Genomic DNA, 19,073 nt, shown 5'->3' on the forward strand with positions numbered 1-19,073 from the left:
TGGGCCGGGCGCCCGCCGGGCCGGCGGGAAGAGGCGCGGACACGCGCACCCGGCCGGCCGCGGGGGCGCGCCTGGCTCTGGGCGGGGCTGTATTGTCCTGCTTCTGTGGTGGAGCACAATCAAAATGGCTTCCAGCTGGTCCTTGGTGGGGACAAGGAGGCTCAAGGCCTTAGACGTAAGCCATAGGCCAGAAACGACGGAATGACTACACCAGGAAGGGGGAGCCTGAATTAAAGCCCCAGCATGAGGTTCTGGAAAAAGCCCTCTTGTTCAGTGGACCAAATGCTGCCCTCCCTATGGTTGGAGGAAGATCCCACTTCTACTTCGTCTCAGTCAGCCTTATCTTTTAAAGCCGAGCCTCAACCGACTTCCCACCGGGCTTTTGCCTCAAGTGTATGACTACTTCCTTGCCGGTAACACCAGAATTTGACTAGCTGAGGAAAAACGTTCATTTTATTCATTCAACGACCTCCTTACGGCCTTTCAACTTCCAGGAGGAAACAGAATCCACAAATGAGAACTACCCAACATCAATCTTCCAAACCAACCAATCCCTTTCTCCTTCCGTCCAGTTACAAAAATAGAAGTCCCTCCTGTGTGAAGAACAAACCCAAGTCTGCAGTGGGTCCCATCCCACTCATGTCCATGGGCTTTATTATTTCCTCTATCCCTGTATTTTCTTCCACTTCTCCAGTATCATAGAAAGAAAAAAAAAAAAGGCTCTCAATTCTATTGCCATCATATCTCTCTCCATTCTTGGCCAAACAAATTTAAAAAATGCCCATGCCAGCTGCCTCCACCTGCTCCTCTCCCACTCACTCCTCAATCCCCTGCAATCTGGTCTGTCCCCATAGCACCACTGAAACTGCTCTCCGCAAGGTCACAGAGGCTTCCCTGCCGAATCCAGCATGCTTCCCAGCTTGTCACTTTTTCTCATAAACGCTCTGTCTTTTCAGGATGTATATCTTCCTCCGGCCTATCCTTAGTTCTCTTTGCATTTTTTAATTTCTTCAGGAGTGGGGAACCTGTGCCCTTAAGGAAACTTGTGGTTTTCCAGGTCCTTAAGTTTGGCCTTCTTTTTTTTTTTTAAAACAGAGCCTCAAGCTGTCACCCTGGGTAGAGTGCTGTGGCATCACAGCTCACAGCAACCTCCAACTCCTGAGCTCAAGCGATTCTCCTGCCTCCACCTCCCAAGTAGCTGGGACTACAGGTGCCCACCACAACGCCCCACTATTTTTTTGGTTGCAGCTGTCGTTGTTTGGCGGGCCCCGGGCTGGATTTGAACCCGCCAGCTCAGGTGTATGTGGCTGGCACCTTAGCCATTTGAGCCACAGGCATAGAGCCAGCCCTTTTTTTTTTTTTTAATTGAGACAGAATCTCATTTTGTCACCTTCGGTAGAATGTCATGGTGTCATAACTCACAGCAACTTCAAACTCTTGGGCTCAAGCAATTCTCTTTTTTTTTTTTCTAATTTTTTTTTTTTTTTTTTGTAGAGACAGAGTCTCACTTTATTGCCCTCAGTAGAGTGCCATGGCCTCACACGGCTCACAGCAACCTCCAACTCCTGGGCTTAAGCGATTCTCTTGCCTCAGCCTCCCGAGTAGCTGGGACTACAGGTGCCCGCCACAACGCCCCGCTATTTTTTTTTTTTTTTTTTGTAGAGACAGAGTCTCACTGTACTGCCCTCGGGTAGAGTGCCGTGGCGTCACACGGCTCACAGCAACCTCTAACTCTTGGGCTTACGCGATTCTCTTGCCTCAGCGCCCCGCTATTTTTTGATTGCAGTTTGGCAGGGCTGGGTTTGAACCCGCCACCCTCGGTATATGGGGCCGGCCCCTTACCGACTGAGCCACAGGCGCCGCCCTCAAGCAATTCTCTTGTCTCAGCCTCCCTAGTATCTGTCACTTCAGGTACCTGCCACAAAGCCTGGCTATTTTTGTTTTGTTTTGCAGGCCCTGGCTGGGTTTGAACCCACCAGCCCCAGAGCATGTCGCTGGCACCCTAACCACTGACCTACAGGCATCCCCAAGATTGGCCTTTTGACTGAATCAAAATTTTATTATTATTTTTAGAGAAAGACTCTGACTTTATCACCCTAGGTAGAGTGCTGTGGCATCACAACTCACAGCAACCTCCAGCTCTTGGGCTTATGAGATTCCCTTGCCTCAGCCTCCTGAGTAGCTGGGACTACAGGTGCCCACCACAACACCCGGCTATTTTTGTGTTGCAGTTCGGCCAGGGCCGGGTGCAAACCCACCACCCTCCATATATGGGGCCGGTGCCCTACCCACTGAGCCACAGGTGCCACCTGAATCAAAATTTTACATAACAAATCCTTATATTAACAGAGGTGCAGCAAAGAAAGAAGCTTTTGTTGCCTGCTTTAGTGCTTACATAAGAATGTTTTCTGGGCGGCAGCTGTGGCTCAGTCGGTAAGGTGCTGGCCCCATATACCGAGGGTGGTGGGTTCAAACCCTGCCCCGGCCGAACTGCAACAAAAAAATAGCCAGGTGTTGTGGCGGGCGCCTGTAGTCCCAGCTACTCGGGAGGCTGAGGCAAGAGAATTGTTTAAGCCCAAAAGTTGGAGGTTGCTGTGAGCTATGTGATGCCATGGCACTCTACCTAGGGCCGTAAAGTGAAACTCTGTCTCTACAAAAAAAAGAATGTTTTCTTTTGTTTTTTGTTTTTTGAGACAGAGTCTCACTTTGTTGTCCTCCATAAAGTGCTATTGCATCACAGCTCACAGCAACCTAAAACTCTTGGGCTTAAGCAATTCTCTTGCTTCCACCTCCCAAGGAGCTGGGACTATAGGCACTGGCCACAATGCTCAGCTATTTTTTGGTTGTAGTTATCATTGTTGTTTGGCAGGCCCAGGCTGGGTTGGAACCAGCCAGCTCTGGTGTTTGTGGCTGGTGCCCTAGCCTCTGAGCACAGGCACCAACCCCTTTTGTTTTGTTTTGGAGACAGAGTCTCACCTTGTTGCCCTTGGTAGAGTGCAGTGTTGTCATAGCTCACAGCAACCTCATATGCTTGGGCTCAAGAGATCCTCTTTTTTTTTTTTTTTTGTAGAGACAGTTTCACTTTATTGCCCTTGGTAGAGTGCCATGGCGTCACACAGCTCACAGCAACCTCCAACTCCTGGGCTTAGGCGATTCTCCTGCCTCAGCCTCCCGAGTAGCTGGGAGGCGCCCGCCACAACGCCCGGCTATTTTTTTGTTGCAGTTTGGCTAGGGCTGGGTTTGAACCCGCCACCCTTGGGTTCACCCACAGGCGCTGTCCTCAAGAGATCCTCTTATTTCAGCCTCCCAATTAGCTGGGACTATAGGCACCTGCCGTGACACAATGCCCAGCTATTTTTAGAGATGGGGGTCTCACTCTTTCTCATGTTGGTCTAGAACTCCTGAGCCCAAGCAACCATACGGGTCTCCCAAAGAGCTAGGTTTACAGGTGTGAACCACCTCACCGGGCCACTTTCTACTCTTAAACTGAATGGCATGCCTTATGCCTTTACAATAGTTGCCCCAACACAGAAAGTCGGGGGACATTCTTATCCCCTCCTCTCCATACACTCTCCACATTCAGTCAGTCTCCAACTCTTGTCTATTATACTTATGAAGTCTCTATACTCTTTTGCCTCTGGTTCTCGATGAACTGCATTTCATGGGCTTCTGCTGGTCCTCCTTGGGAAAGAAAAGGCCTGAGGGCTTAGATGTGAGACAGGCCAAGGTCTCACAGGGCAGATAGAAGTGGGCAAAGGAGACAGAGGAAGCTTAATTCTATTTAGTTCAAATCAGCTCTCTCCAGACATACTCCAGTACTCTCCTAACTGGTCTCATTTTTTTTTTTTTTTTTTTTTTTTGAGACAGAGTCTCACTTGGTCACCGTTGGTAGAATGCCATGGTGTTATAGCTCACAGCAACCTCAAACTCCTGGACTTAATTAAGTGATTCTCTTGCCTCAGCCTCCCAAGTAGCTTGAACTACAGGCACCCGCCACAACGCCCAGATATTTTTAGAGACTAGGTCTTGCTCTGGCTCAGGCTGGTCTGGAACCTGTGAGCTGGGGCAATCCACCTACTTTGACCTCCCAAGTGCTGGGATTACAGGCGTGAGCCATCGTGCCACCTCTGATCTTATTGTTTTAAGTTATTCTCAGTGTGTCTGAATATTTAAGTAAATCAGAATCACCCAGGGTGCTGGTTTAAATACAGACTGTAGGGCCTGCCAACAGTGTGGTTAAGGAATCCACCTTTTTATTATTATTATTATTTTTTTTTTTGTAGAGACAGAGTCTCGCTTTACCGCCTTCAGTAGAGTGCCACGATGTCACAGGATTCACAGCAACCTCTAGCTCTTGGGGTTCGGTGATTCTCCTGCCTCAGCCTCTCGAGCAGCTGGGATTACAGGCGCCCACCACAACGCCCGGCTATTTTTTGGTTGCAGTTCAGCCAGGGCTGGGTTTGAACCCACCACCCTCGGTATATGGGGCCGGTGCCCTACTCACTGAGCTACAGGCGCCACCCAGAAATCCACCTTTTAACAAGCGTCCCTGGTGATTCTTAAGCATACTTAAATTTCAGAACCACAAACCATTGTAAAATAAAAATGAAACAGAAAGCCCAGTGCCTATAGCTCAGCAGCTAGAGCACCAGCCACATACACCGGAGCTGGCGATTTCAAACCCAGCCCAGGCCTGCCAAACAACAATGACAACTACAACCAAAAAATAAAAAAATAAATAGCTGGGTGTTGTGGCAGGTACCTGTAGTCCCAGCTACTTGGGAGGCTGAGGCAAGAGAATTGCTCAAACCCAAGAGTTTGAGGCTGCAGTGAGCTGTGACGCCATAGCACTTGACCGAGGGTGACATAGTGAAACTCTGTCTCAAAAAAAAAAGAAAAGAAAAAAAGTTCTGACACTCCCTAGTTCTCTGGCAATCATCTGCCTTAGAGGATAAAGTCCAAAGTTTCTACAAAGTAGGGGCGGCATCTGTGGCTCAGTGGGTAGGGCACCAGCCCTATAATACCGAGGGTGGCGGGTTTGAACCTGGCCCCGGCCAAACTGCAACAAAAAAAATAGCCAGGAGTTGTGGCAGGTGCCTGAAGTCCCAGCTACTGGGCAGGTTGAGGCAAGAGAATAGCCTAAGTCCAGGAGTTGGAGGTTGCTGTGAGCTGTGATGCTACAACACTCTACCAATAAAGTGAGGCTGTCTCTAAAAAAGAAAAAAAGTCCCAGCTACTTGGGAGGCTGAGGCAAGAGAATCGCTTAAGCCCAGGAGTTGGAGGTTGCTGTGAGCTGTGTGAGGCCACGGCACTCTACCGAGGGCCATAAAGTGAGACTCTGTCTCTACAAAAAAAAAATTCTACAAAGCCCTTTGAGAGCTTATCCAGACTAACTAACCTCATTTCTCATCATCTCCCCTTAAAACATCTGTTTGGGCTATATTTAATTATTTGGGGTTCCTGAATGTGCCTGTTCTCTCTCAACTCTAAGTTTTTGTCCATTGTACATACTCCACGATTCACTGAATGTGTGAATGAATTGATACCTATCACCTGTAAGGTTGTGTGGGCATACAAAGAAGGACAAAGTCCCTGACTCAAATAATTCATAATTGGGAGGGGGAGGAGGAAATACATAAGAAATGAAGAGGAAGAGAAATAACAATTGCTGAACACCTGCCACGTATCAGGCACTAAGTGGGGCCTCAGCTCCTTTTTTCTTTACATAAATACTTCCAATCAGGTGTAGTGTTTATTAACTACTGAGTCTCAAAGGGGTTGAGTCATCTGCCCAATATCACACAGCTAGAAAGTAGTGTTGATAGGCTGGAGTCTGGTGGCTCACACCTGTGATCCTAGCACTTTAGGAAGCCAAGGCAGGTGGATTGCTTGAGCTCAGGTGTTGGAAGATCCCCTCTCTACTAAAAAATAGAAAAACTATCCAGATAGGTATTGTGGTGGATGCCTGTAGTCCCAGCTATGCTGGAGACTGAGGCAAGAGGATCACTTGAGCCCAAGAGTGAGGTCGCCCTGAGCTATAATGACTCCCTATAATGAAGCACTCTATTCAGGGCAACAGAGTGAGAAATTCTGTCTAAAAAAAAAAAAAAATGTAGAGTTGGTAGAGCTACTCTATGCCAAGCAATGAACATGATGGATGCTATGCCAGCTACTAGAGAAAGGGAGAAAGCGATATTGTTCTTGCCCCTGAGTTTCTCCTGCACCCAGGTCTTTGCATTGCCACCACACACTTTCACAGCCCCATGGGACTGCAGAACCTGTCAAAGAAGAGTCATGTTCAATCTACCCTCAATATGTGGGGACTACTATAATCACATTAGTTTTTTGTTTGTTTGCTTGTTTGTTTTTTGCAGTTTTTGGCCGGAGCTGGGTTTGATCCCAGCACCTCTGGTATATGGGGCTGGGACCCTACTCCTTGAGCCACAGGCGCCACCCCTTCATATTAGTTTTTTTTTTTTGTAGAGACAGAATCTCACTTTATCGCCCTCAGTAGTGCCATGGCATCACACAGCTCACAGCAACCTCCAACTCCTGGGCTTAGGACATTAGTTTTTAATAATTGGCTTCTGTGTAATAGTCCTCCCCTTATAACATCGCCTCCAAAGTTATGCTAAATTACAAAATTGGGGGTGCCTGTTGCTCAGTGGTTAGGGCACTGGCCACATGCCCTGGGGCTGGTGGGTTCACACCAGGGCACTCAAATGAGGGTGACAAAGTGAGACAGAGTCTCAAAAATAAATAATCATGGGGCGGCGCCTGTGGCTCAGTGAGTAGGGCGCCGGCCCCATATGCCGAGGGTGGCGGGTTCAAACCCAGCCCCGGCCAAACTGCAACAAAAAAATAGCCGGGCGTTGTGGCGGGCGCCTGTAGTCCCAGCTGCTCGGGAGGCTGAGGCAAGAGAATCGCGTAAGCCCAGGAGTTAGAGGTTGCTGTGAGCCGTGTGACGCCACGGCACTCTACCCGAGGGCGGTACAGTGAGACTCTGTCTCTACAAAAAAAAAAGAAAAAAAAAAAATAATCATGGGCAGTGCCTGTGGCTCAAGGAGTAGGGCGCCGGCCCCATATAAATTAATTAATAATCAATTGATGTTAAGCAGTAGAGGGAGGGCCAGGCATTGTGGCTCACGCCTGCAATCCTAGCACTCTGGAAGTCCGAATGGGTTGATTGACTGAGCTCACCGGTTCAGCACTGAGCCAGTGCAAGACACCATTTCTAAAAATAATCAGGCAACTCAGGAGGCTGAGGCAAGAGAATCGCCTAAGCCCAGGAACTGGAGATTGCTGTGAGCTGTGTGACACCATGGCACCCTACCGAGGCGATACAGTGAGACCCTGTCTCTACAAAAAAAAAATAATCATAATCAGGCATTGTGGCAGGCACCTGTAGTCCCAGCTACTTGGGAGGCTGAGGCAAGAAAATCACTTAAGCCCAAGAGTTTGAAGTTGTTGTGAGCTATGATGCTATAGCACTCTACCAAGGGTGACAAAGTAAGACTCTGTCTTTAAAAAAAAAAAAAAAACATAGAAGGTAAAAATAGGGTGAACCAACCAGAATGTTCTCCCCAGGATCAAGTGCCAAAGACAAAAAACATCTTTTCTAAAGATGAATCACAGAGTCTTGTTTAGAGCTTTAAATCCTGGCCCAAAACCCTACACACATAACTAAATTTAAAATACAGATGACTAAACCACGTGTGCTTTATACCATTTCTTTCACACTCTAAGGTAGTTTAGTTGACTACTTGAACTGTCTATACAAATAGACAGGAATACTAAATACCTAATTCCTCAGTATCATAGGAAATCTGAAAGCAGAATGGTGATGATATTGTAGAAACTTTCCAGTTTTTTTTTTTTGAGACAAGAGTCTCACTATGTCACCCTTGATAGAGTGCTGTGGTGTCATAGCTCACAGCAACCTCAAACTCTTGGGCTTAAGCGATTCTCTTTTTTTTTAAATTAATTAATTACTTTTTTGAGACAGAACCTCAGGCTGTTGTCCTGGGTAGAGTGCAGGGGTATCACGGCTCACAGCAACCTCCAACTCCTGGGCTCAAGTGATTCTCCTGCCTCCGAATTTGACCCCATTCGTGTTCAAATTCTCTTTCTGTCCATTACTAGATTAAAATGGGATTGGCAATAAGGCCCAGTTGACCTGGCTGCTTGTTTCATAAGATGAACAGAAACAGGCGGTTGTGGATGGGGAGGGGTGTGCCAAGATGTCATCCCCAAAGTCGTTTCCAAAGTATCTTCCATCGCCCCTTGCCAGACCCTCAACCCAACGAAATAGGACATAGCTCCAGAAATCTGGAAGGCGCAAGCCGAGCAGTTGGCTATAAAAGTTTGGTTTAAGGACGGCGCCTGTGGCTCAGTCCGTAAGGCGCTGGCCCCATGTGCCGAGGGTGGTGGGTTCAAACCCAGCCCCAGCCAAACTGCAACAAAAAATAGCCGGACGTTGTGGCGGGCGCCTGTAGTCCCAGCTACTCGGGAGGCTGAGGCAAGAGAATCGCTTAAGCTCAGGAGCTGGAGGTTGCTGTGAGCTGTGTGAGGCCACAGCACTCTACTGAGGGCCATAAAGTGAGACCCTGTCGCTACAAAAAAAAAAAAAAAAAAAAAAGTTTGGCTTAAATGGGAGTACCTGCTTCAGTACAAAGACCCCAACTGCCTAGGGCTCGTCGAAGATCCTGCCTTGATTCGTTGGACCTATGGAAGATCAGCAGATGTCTATCCTTTTTTTTTTATTTATTTTTTGGCCGGGGCTGGGTTTGAACCCACCACCTCTGGCATATGGGACCGGCTCCCTACTCCTTGAGCCACAGGCGCCGCCCGTATCCTTTTTTTTTTTTTTTTTTTTTTGTAGAGACAGAGTCTCACTTTATGGCCCTCGGTAGAATGCCGTGGCCTCACACAGCTCACAGCAACCTCCAACTCCTGGGCTTAAGCGAGTCTCTTGCCTCAGTCTCCCGAGTAGCTGGGACTACAGGTGCCCGCCACAACGCCCAGCTAAGCAAATGTCTATCCTAATTTTAGATCCACTTTTGGACTTGAGCCCCTCATCTTCCGGTATTTTATTTTATTTTATTTATTTATTTATTTATTTTTTACTGTTAAGTAAACCGAATTTTATTCAGGATTTCCCCAGTTTTTTTCATTAATGTCATAGAATCTGGTCCAGGATACCACATTGATCTTCTGGTATTTTGTTTTCAAAACTGACAGGGGAAGGAAAGAAAAACTTATCTGGGAAGGAAAATTGGATTGAACATTTAACATTACATATTAAGTTTGGCAATGATTACTAGATGTATTTTTGCTTAAACAAATCTTCTATTACTTAAAAAAGACAGGACCAGAAATGAAAAGAACAAAGCTGGATGGTGCCAAGTTGTGCCCAGTATATTCTCAGTATTCTTCAAGCTCCTCTTTTTTTTTTTTTTTTTTGAGACAGAGCCTCAAGCTGTCCCCCTGAATAGAGTGCTATAGCATCACAGCTCACAGCAACCTCCTGCCTCCACCTTCCACGACTACAGGCACCCGCCACAACTCCAGGCTATTTGTGTGTGTGTGTGTGTGTAGAGACAGAGTCTCACTTTAGGGCCCTCGGTAGAGTGCTGTGACGTCACACAGCTCACAGCAACCTCCAACTCCTGGGGTTAGGTGATTCTCTTGTTTCAGCCTCCTTAGTAGCTAGGACTACAGGTGCTGGCCACAATGCCTGGCTATTTTTTTGTTGCAGTCATCGTTTGGCGGGCCTGGGCTGGATTCGAACCCGCCAGCTCAGGTGTATGTGGCTGGCACCTTAGCCGTCTAAGCCACAGGTGTGAGCCTCAAGCTCCTCTTTGTGATTGATTGCTCCTCTTTTTTTTTTTTTTTTTTTGTAGAGAGAGTTTCACTTTATGGCCCTCGGTAGAGTGCCGTGGCCTCACACAGCTCACAGCAACCTCCAACTCCTGGGCTTAAGCGATTCTCTTGCCTCAGCCTCCGGAGTAGCTGAGACTACAGGCGCCCACCACAACGCCCGGCTATTTTTGATTGCTCCTCTTTGTGATTGATTACGCTCACTCTGAGGTAAGGAAGACAGAGTTGGAAAGAGATCTCAAATGGTGGTCCCCTGAGTGACAATAATTTTACTTAGGAACTGGTTAGAAAAGCAAATAACCACGCCCTACTCCAGATATAGAGAATTAGAAACCCTGGGGATAGGGCCCAGGAATCACTGGAATCAGGGGTTGAACAATCTGTCTATGAAATTCTGAAGTTTACTAAAATTTGAGAACCAGGGCAGCTCTCACTCCTTCAATATTAAATTTATCACACTTACAATTTTATTTCTCAATTTGAAGACTTATGTGGCCAGATATACATTATTAGGCCTATTAAGCAGCTTTCAAAATTCATGTAGTTCATGTAAAATACATGTACAGTTGTAAATTTGTGTATGATTAGGTATGTGTGTGTATATATAGTTGAAACATTTATCAGTAAAATATTTTTGTTTTTGCTTTTATTTTGAGATGGTTTCCCTATGTTGTCCAGTCTAATCTGTAACTCCTGGGCTCAAATAATCCTCCTGCCTCAGTCTCCTGAGTAGCTGAAATTAAGACATAAACCAATTTACCTGGCTAGAAGGCTAGTAAAATATTTTCTTTTCTTTTTATTATTAAATCATAGCTGTGTACATTAATGAGATCATGGGGCACCATGATCTGGTTTTATAGACCGTTTGACATATTTTCATCACTGGTTTTATAGACCGTTTGACACATTTTCATCACACTGGTTAACATAGCCTTCCTGACATTTTCTTAGTTATTGTGTTAAGACATCTACATTGTACATTTACTAAGTTTCACATGTAAAATACTTTCAAGGACTCAAAATTCTTTTTTTTTTTTTGAGACAGTCTCATTTTGTCGCCCTTGTTAAGAGTGCTCTGGCGTCATAGCTCACAGCTGTGGGGAGTCTCGGCGCGGGTAGCACAGTGGTTACAGCGCCAACCACATACACCGAGAGTGGCGGATTCGGATCCGATGTGGGCCAGCTAAACAACTGCAACAACAAAACAGCCGGGCCTTGTGGTGGGCGCCTGTAGTCCCAGCTACTTGGGAGGTTCAGGCAAGAGAATCGCTTAAGCCCAAGAGTTTGAGGTTGCTGTGCGCTGTGACACGACGACAGTCTACCGAGAGCGACATAGTGAGACTCTGTCTCAAAAAAAACAAAACAAAAAACCCACGGCGGTGGATTCACTGATTTCAGTGCTTTGTTCTGCTTTTCCTCGGAGAGATAAAACCCGTACTAGTGTTTAAGGAAGTCCAGCTGTCTCGATTTCACAGTTTCAGCCGCATCAATTTTGTCCGCATGTTTTGGAGGGGAGCCACAAAACCGTTGGGCCTTCGCGGCTGCGACAACACAAATGTAGAGAGTAGGAAGCAGCGAGGACAGCCAGAAGTTGGGAGAGGTCACGAGCTCACTGGAGACCCAGCCTGGCCGGGACTCCGGGTCTAGAACAACCACCTCCCCTCCAGCGCCCCCGCGCCCCTCCAGTCGCTCCCGCCGTCTCCGGGGGCCTTCTCCCTGCCCGGCGCAGGGCTGTCCTCGGCGCCGCCGGATCTGGTGAGATGGTTATGGTGAGGGCAGATTGCCACTGGCCCTGTTTCTCCTGACGTGCTGTAGAGGCCAGGAAGCAAGAACACGTGTCGAGAACTACAGAAAGGTGGGTGGTGGTGGAGAGGAGAGGTCCCCGCAGCGCTGTGGGATTTGGGCCTGCAGGCGCTGCAGGAGGCGTCCAGGCGGGGTCCTCTTTCGCAGCGGACTCCGAGCGGGAGGCCTGAGCGGGAAGCGCTGGCAGCCGGGCGAGTTCCAGGTGTCTGGGTCGCTGAGCTATGGAGGAGCTGGATGGCGAGCCGACCGTCACTGTAAGGGCGTCCCAAACAAGCTAGCTTGTCCTGGTAGTTCTAGGACTGTATCTGTTTCCTGACTTCTGGCTTGTCAACCTCCCTGGGCTGCGAGGCGCCGGTCCCCTTCTAGCGGCTCCGTTGCCACTGCTTATAACTGAGTGTCCGCGTTCGGGCCATAGTGGTCGCTAGGTTTCTGTTCTTTTGTGTACTTACGAATACTGGTTCCAGAGACCATCCCTCTCCCTCCCTTGTCTTCCTGATCTTTCTTCTTTCTCGATTTTCCCCTTGGGTATTTGAATAGGCTGAGGCCAAGCAGGGGAATTGGGGCCTTTTTTTCCTTCTAGTCATACCAAACTCCACATCGCAGCATGGCGAGGTTGGTTTCCGTGGCCTGAGGTTTATTCTCTTAGGAGACTATTTATTCTTAGTCTTATATATATATATATTTTTTTTTTGTAGAGACAGAGTCTCACTGTACCGCCCTCGGGTAGAGTGCCGTGGCGTCACACGGCTCACAGCAACCTCTAACTCTTGGGCTTACGCGATTCTCTTGCCTCAGCCTCCCAAGCAGCTGGGACTACAGGCGCCCACCACAACGCCCAGCTATTTTTTTGTTGCAGTTTGGCTGGGGCTGGGTTTGAACCCGCCACCCTCAGCATATGGGGCCAGCGCCCTACTCACTGAGCCACAGGCGCCGCCCTATTCTTAGTCTTATTGCTCTGCTTTCAATTCTGTTTGAACTCTCAAGAAAGTATGTCAAATGTGGGTGATCTGTGGTGTTTATAAAATTCAGGAGATTTTCCACGCAATGCCTACTATTCCTACTTATGGAATCCTCTCTTCTTTTCTGTTTGATTTATCCCCTCATTTTACAAATGCAAGCTCTAACAGCCTCTTTCTCAGGAAACCCTTACCTGACCTCTCTGGGTAAGTCGGGTATCTGCCTGTTAGAGGTGCTCAGAATTTTTCATCTCTTAGCTCTTTGTATAATTCCCACTAACCTGTAAGTTGCCTGAACTCGTGTTTTTGCTTTTTAAAAAGTTAAGATACCTGGGGCAGCACCTGTGGCTCAAAGTGGTAGGGTGCCGATCCCATATGCCGAAGGTGGCAGGTTCAAACCCAGCCCTGGCCAAAACCCACAAAAAAAAAAAAAAAAAAAAAAAAGAAAAAGTTAAGATACCTACAGTTTTCAGCTTGACCCATTAGATTGCAAAGCCATTTAACAAAAACAAAAATAGAAAATATGGGTCATTTCAAAGCTAACTAAACAAAATGAGATGTGAGATTTTAAGTAGCAGTAAGCATTGCTTTGTTGTTAACTTACCGCATTAGGCCTTGCTAAAGGCTGAATGCACTTTTTTTTTTTTTTTTTTTGTAGAGACAGAGTCTCACTTTACTGGCCTCAGTAGAGTGCCGTGGCGTCACACGGCTCACAGCAACCTCCAGCTCTTGGGCTTATGTGATTCTCTTGCCTCAGCCTCCCAAGCAGCTGGGACTACAGGCGCCCGCCACAACTACCGGCTATTTTGTTGTTGTTGTTGTTGTTGCAGTTTGGCCGGGGCTGGGTTTGAACCTACCACCCTCGGCATATGGGGCCGGCGCCCCACTCACTGAGCCACAGGCACCGCCCAGAATGCACTTTTCTTGAAAGGAGACTTGCCAGCCAAATTCATTGTCTGCCAAAAAATATTTATTGGAGTGCCAACTGTGTGCCGTGTTCTGTTTTAGGCAGTAACTGAGAATCCTAAAGACTCCTGCCCTTGTGAGCTTTCATCTGTTTGCAGAGCAATTAATAACCACACGAAAGAATCATTTATGCACTGAGAAGTGCTGGTGCAGTGGTCCAGGTGGAAGTTGATGATGGCTTGGATTAGACAGGTAGAGAAGATAAGTGGTTAGATTCTGGCATATTTCAGAGTAGAGCAGGATTTACTGACAGAATGGACATAGATGGTTAGGGAAAGAGAAGAGTCCAGGATTGCTCCTGTTTGGGAAGGCTTTGTTCTAGTGCCTGTGAGAATGAGGTTTGGCTTTTTTTTTGGGACAGAGTTTCATTTTGTCACCCTTGGTAGAGTGCTGTGGTGTCAGAACTCAAAGCAACCTCAAACTCTTGGATTCAAGCGATTCTCTTGCCTCAGCCTACAGGGAGCTGGGACTACAGGTGGCTCCATAGCGCCTGGATATATATGTATATACTTTTTTAGAGACAGAGTCTCACTTTATCACCCTTGGTAGAGTGCCATGACATCACAGCTCACAGCAACCTTCAACTTCTGGGTTTAGGCGATTCTCCTGCCTCAGCCTCCCCAGTAGCTGGGACTACAGGTGCCCGCCACAACGCCTGGCTATTTTTTTGTTGCAGTTTGACCCGGGCTGGGTTTGAACCCACCACCATCGGTGGTATATGGGGCCGGCGCCCTGCTCACTGAGTCACAGGCGCTACCCACGCCTGGATATTTTTTAGAGATGGGGGTCTTACTCTTGCTCAGGCTGGTCTCAAACTCATGAGCTCAGGCAATCCACCTACTTCAGCCTCCCAAACATTGTTATTGGAGGACCTGTAGTATGTTTTCCCTTGAAATGTTTCCCTGGGATTACAGGCGTGAGCTACTGCCCGTCCAGCAGGAACCCATCTCTTTAAAAAAAGTAAAAATGAAGGGCGGCGCCTGTGGCTCAGTCGGTAGGGCGCCGGCCCCATATACCGAGGGTGACGGGTTCAAACCCGGCCCCGGCCAAACTGCAACGAAAAAATAGCCGGGCGTTGTGGTGGGCGCCTGTAGTCCCAGCTACTCAGGAGGCTGAGGCAAGAGAATCGCTTAAGCCCAGGAGTTGGAGGTTGCTGTGAGCTGTGTGAGGCCACGACACTCTACCGAGGGCCATAAAGTGAGACCCTGTCTCTACAAAAAAAAGTAAAAATGAAGATAGAAAAATTAAACAGGCATGGATACACTGCATGTTTGTAGTCCTAACTACTCACGAGGCTGAGGCAAGAGGAAGGCTTGAACCCAGGAGTTGGAGGTTGCTGTGCGCTATGGATGCCAGTGTACTCAAGACCAGGCAATAGAGTCAGACTCTCTCAAAGAAAAAAAAAATTGATAGTGTACAGCTTTCTAGCTTTCCATTTCTCCATTTCATTAGCACTTCAGAGAGCCCTTCAGAGATGGCTACAGGCTGGGTTGAGGAGCAAAGCTCATTTGCTTAATCAGGGACAGTTAGTGTATAGTGCAACTAACCTGGTTTCAACCACATACAGCTGTGTATGTAGATGATCATTATATGACCACTGCTTTTCTAGAATTATACAGTAAAGTCCTCACTTAAGGTGGATAAGTTCTTAGAAACTTTTTTTTTTGCAGTTTTTTTTTTTTTATTTTTATTTTTTTTGTAGAGACAGAGTCTCACTGTACCGCCTTCGGGTAGAGTGCCGTGGCGTCACATGGCTCACAGCAACCTCTAACTCTTGGGCTTACACAATTCTCTTGCCTCAGTCTCCCGAGCAGCTGGGACTACAGGCGCCCGCCACAACGCCCAGCTATTTTTTTGTTGCAGTTTGGCCAGGGCTGGGTTTGAACCCGCCACCCTCGGCATATGGGGCCAGCGCCCTACTCACTGAGCCACAGGCGCCGCCCAGGGGCCAGGTTTGAACCCATCACCTCCGGTAAATGGGGTTGGCGCCCTACTCCTTGGACTTTAAGCTTATAATGAAACCAATTTTTCTCATCTGTGTTACAATGAAACGACTTGGAGGAAACATTGTTATTGAAGGACCTGTTGTATGTTTCTCTTAAAATGTTTCCCTGGAGGCCTGGAGTTGTGGCTCACCCCTGTAATCCTACCACTCTGGGAGGCAGAGTTGGGTGGATTGCCTGAGCTCACAGGTTCGAGACCAGCCTGAGTCAAAGCAAGACCCTGTCTCTAAAAATAGCTGGGCGTTTTGTCAGATACCTGTAGTCCCAGCTACTGGGGAGGCTGAGGCAAGAGGATCACTTGAGCCCAGGAATTTGACCCTGCCACCACGGCACTCTATCAAGGGCAACAAAGTGAGACTCTGTCTCCCCTCCCCCCCCCCCAAAAAAAATGTTTCCCTGGAAGTTCCATTCTAAGAATCTAAGATATCCCGTACTTGCAAGTAAGTCAATTGAAGGCTCATTAAGTAAAACCTTTCGGTGAGAATAACTCTACCCTGTTTTTTACTAGTTGATTCCAGGTGTGAATTCCAAGAAGAAGCATATGTGTTTTGACTGGGGTCCAGGGGAGATGCTGGTATGTGAAACATCCTTCAACAAAAAAGGTAGTTTTTGTTTTCCTTTCACTTACCCATCTTGGCATATCTGGTTGTTTTCCTTTTTTTTTGAGACAGAGCGTCACTATGTTGCCCTCAGTAGAGTGTGGCGGTGTCATAGCTCACAGCAACCTCTAACTCTTGGGCTTAAGCGATTCTCTTGCCTCAGCCTCCCAAGTAGCTGGGACTACAGGTGCCCACCACAACACCTGGCTATTTTTTGTTGCAGCTGTCATTGTTGTCTAGCTGGCCCCAGCCAGGTTTGAACCTGCCACCCTTGGTGTCTGTGGCTGGTGCTGTAACCACTGTGGTACAGGCGCCAAACCAGTCATCTTGGTTTTTATTTTATTTTATTATTATTTTTTTAATTTTTTAAAATTTTTAATTTCAGCTTGCTTGTTCATTCTTTGTTTGAAGTACTTTTTGTTGTTGTTGTTCATTTTCTTTCTTCTTTTTTTAGATGTTCTTTCTCTAGCGATGCTCTTTCCCATTGCCTCCCCAGTAGCTGGGATTACAGACGCCCACCACAACGTCCAGCTGTTTTTGATGTTAGTAGAGACGGGGTCTTACTCTGGCTCACTGCTGCTCATACTGGTCTCGAACCTCTGAGCTCAGGCAATCCACCCGCCTCAGCCTCCCGCAGTGCTGGGACTATAGGCGTGAGCCACCACCCCGGGCCTTATTTTATTTTTTTTGAGACAGAGTCTCACTTTGTTGCCCTGGGTAGAGTACCCTGGCGTCGTAGTTCACAGCAACCTTAGACTCCCAAGGCTCAAGCAATCCTTTTTTTTTTTTTTTTTTGAGACAGAGCTTTAAGCTGTCACCGTGGGTAGAGTGCTGTGGCATCACAGCTCACAGCAATCTCCAACTCCTGGGCTCAAGTGATTCTCTTGCCTTCGCTTCCCAAGTAGCTGGGACTACCGGCGAACACCACAACACCCGGCTATTTTTTGGTTGCAGCCGTCATTGTTGTTTGGTGGGCCCAGGCTGGATTCAAACCTGCCAGCTAGTTGTATGTGGCTGGCACCTTAGCTGCTTGAGCTACAGGTGCCGAGCCCCAATCCATGTTTTTTGTTTTTTTTTTTTTTCTTCTAGAGACAGAGTCTTACTCTGTTGCCTTTGGTAGAGTGCCGTGGCATCAGAGGTCTTGGGCTTAGGCGATTCTCTTACCTCAGCCTCCCAAATAGCTGGGACTACAGGAGAACACTACAACACCTGGCTATTTTTTGGTTGCAGCCGTCATTGTTGTTTGACCGGCCCAGGCTGGATTCAAACCTGCCAGCTCAGGTGTATGTGGCTGGTGCCTTAGCTGCTTGAGCCATAGGTGCCGAGCCCCAGTCCATGTTTTTTTTTTTTTTTTTTTTTAAAGACAGAGTCTTACTCTGTTGCCCTTGGTAGAGTGCTGTGGCATCACAGGTCTTGGGCTTAGGTGATTCTCTTACCTCAGCCTCTTGAGTAGCTGGGACTACAGACACCTGCCACAATGCCCGGCTATTTTTTTTTTTTTTTTAAACCAAGTTCATCTTTATTTAAAGAATTAACTGCCTGGCTATTTTTTTGTTGCAGTTTGACTAGGGCCAGGTTTCAACCTGCCACTATTGGTGTGTGGCACTGGCGCCCTACTCACTGAGCCACAGACGCCACCCAATGCCTGGCTATTTTTAGAGACGGTCTCTCTTTGAGTCAGGCTGGTCTCGAACTATGAGCTCAGGCAATCCACCTGCCTTCCAAGTGCTGGGATTATAGGCGTGAGCCACCATGCCCAGCTTTTATTTTATTTTATTTATTTATTTAGTTTAGAGACAGAGTCTCACTTTATTGCCCTCAGTAGGGTGCTGTGGCATCACAGCTCACAACAACTTCCAACTCCTGGGCTTAGGTGATTCTCTTGCCTCAGCGTCCCGAGTGGCTGGGACTACAGGCGCCTGCCACAATGCCCGGGTATTCATGCCCAGCTTTTCTTTTTTTTGTAGAGAGTCTCACTTTATAGCCCTCGGTAGAGTGCCGTGGCGTCACACAGCTCATAGCAACCTCCAACTCCTGGGCTTCGGCGATTCTCCTGCCTCAGCCTCCCAAGTAGCTGGGACTACAGGCGCCTGCCACAGCGCCCAGCTATTTTTTGGTTGCAGTTCAGCTGGAGCCGGATTTGAACCCGCCACCCTCAGTATATGGGGCCAGCGCCTTTACCAACTGAGCCATTGGCGCCGCCCTCATGCCTGGCTTTTAATCAGTCCTCTTGCCTCAGCCTCTGGACTGGCGGGGACTATAGTTACTCCCCACCATGCCCACCTAATTTTAGAGACTGGGTCTTACTCTTGCTCAGGCTGGTCTCAAACTCTTGAGCTCAAGTGGATCCACTTGCCTTGGCCACCCTGAATGTTAGGATTACAGGCATGAGCCACCATGCTATTTTTTTGTTTGTTTGTTTAGCAGGCTCCGCTGGGTTCGAACCCACCAGCCCCAGTGCATGTGGCCTGCGCCCTAACCACTGATCTACAGGCGCCTAGGCATTGATGAAAAATTTTAGTGTGGATTCTGTTTTGGGGGTGATGCTGATAGATGTTAAAATATTTTTTCAGGGCGGCGCCTGTGGCTCAGTCGGTGGGGCGCCGGCCCCATATACCGAGGGTGGCGGGTTCAAACCCGGCCTCGGCCAAACTGCAACCAAAAAATAGCCGGGCGTTGTGGCGGGCGCCTGTAGTCCCAGCTACTCGGGAGGCTGAGGCAAGAGAATCGCTTAAGCCCAGGAGTTGGAGGTTGCTGTGAGCTGTGTGAGGCCACGGCACTCTACCGAGGGCAATAAAGTGAGACTCTGTCTCTACAAAAAAAAAAAAAAAAAATATATTTTTTCAGCCAGGCATAGTGGCTCACGC

The 19,073-nt window shown here is 47.9% G+C and overlaps 1 protein-coding gene across 6 annotated transcripts in view; it reads left to right on the forward strand.

Annotated features, from left to right (window-relative positions):
* Nucleotides 1-11,654: 11,654 nt before the first annotated feature.
* The window catches only part of NUP85 (nucleoporin 85), a 37,654-nt gene continuing 30,235 nt past the window's right edge, over nucleotides 11,655-19,073 (forward strand). For 2 of the 6 annotated variants that reach the window (XM_053570939.1, XM_053570944.1), the window contains exons 1-2: nucleotides 11,655-11,936; nucleotides 16,116-16,209. In XM_053570939.1, coding sequence (XP_053426914.1) covers nucleotides 11,904-11,936; nucleotides 16,116-16,209 — 127 coding nt within the window. In that variant the 5' untranslated portion in view covers nucleotides 11,655-11,903. Of the gene's footprint in view, nucleotides 11,937-13,646; nucleotides 13,766-16,115; nucleotides 16,210-19,073 lie in introns of all 6 variants that reach the window. The other 4 variants (XM_053570940.1, XM_053570942.1, XM_053570941.1 and 1 more) reach the window with 4 other exon arrangements.

The sequence above is a fragment of the Nycticebus coucang genome, chromosome 18, assembly GCF_027406575.1.
Source record: "Nycticebus coucang isolate mNycCou1 chromosome 18, mNycCou1.pri, whole genome shotgun sequence".
Taxonomy (NCBI): Eukaryota; Metazoa; Chordata; class Mammalia; order Primates; family Lorisidae; genus Nycticebus; species Nycticebus coucang.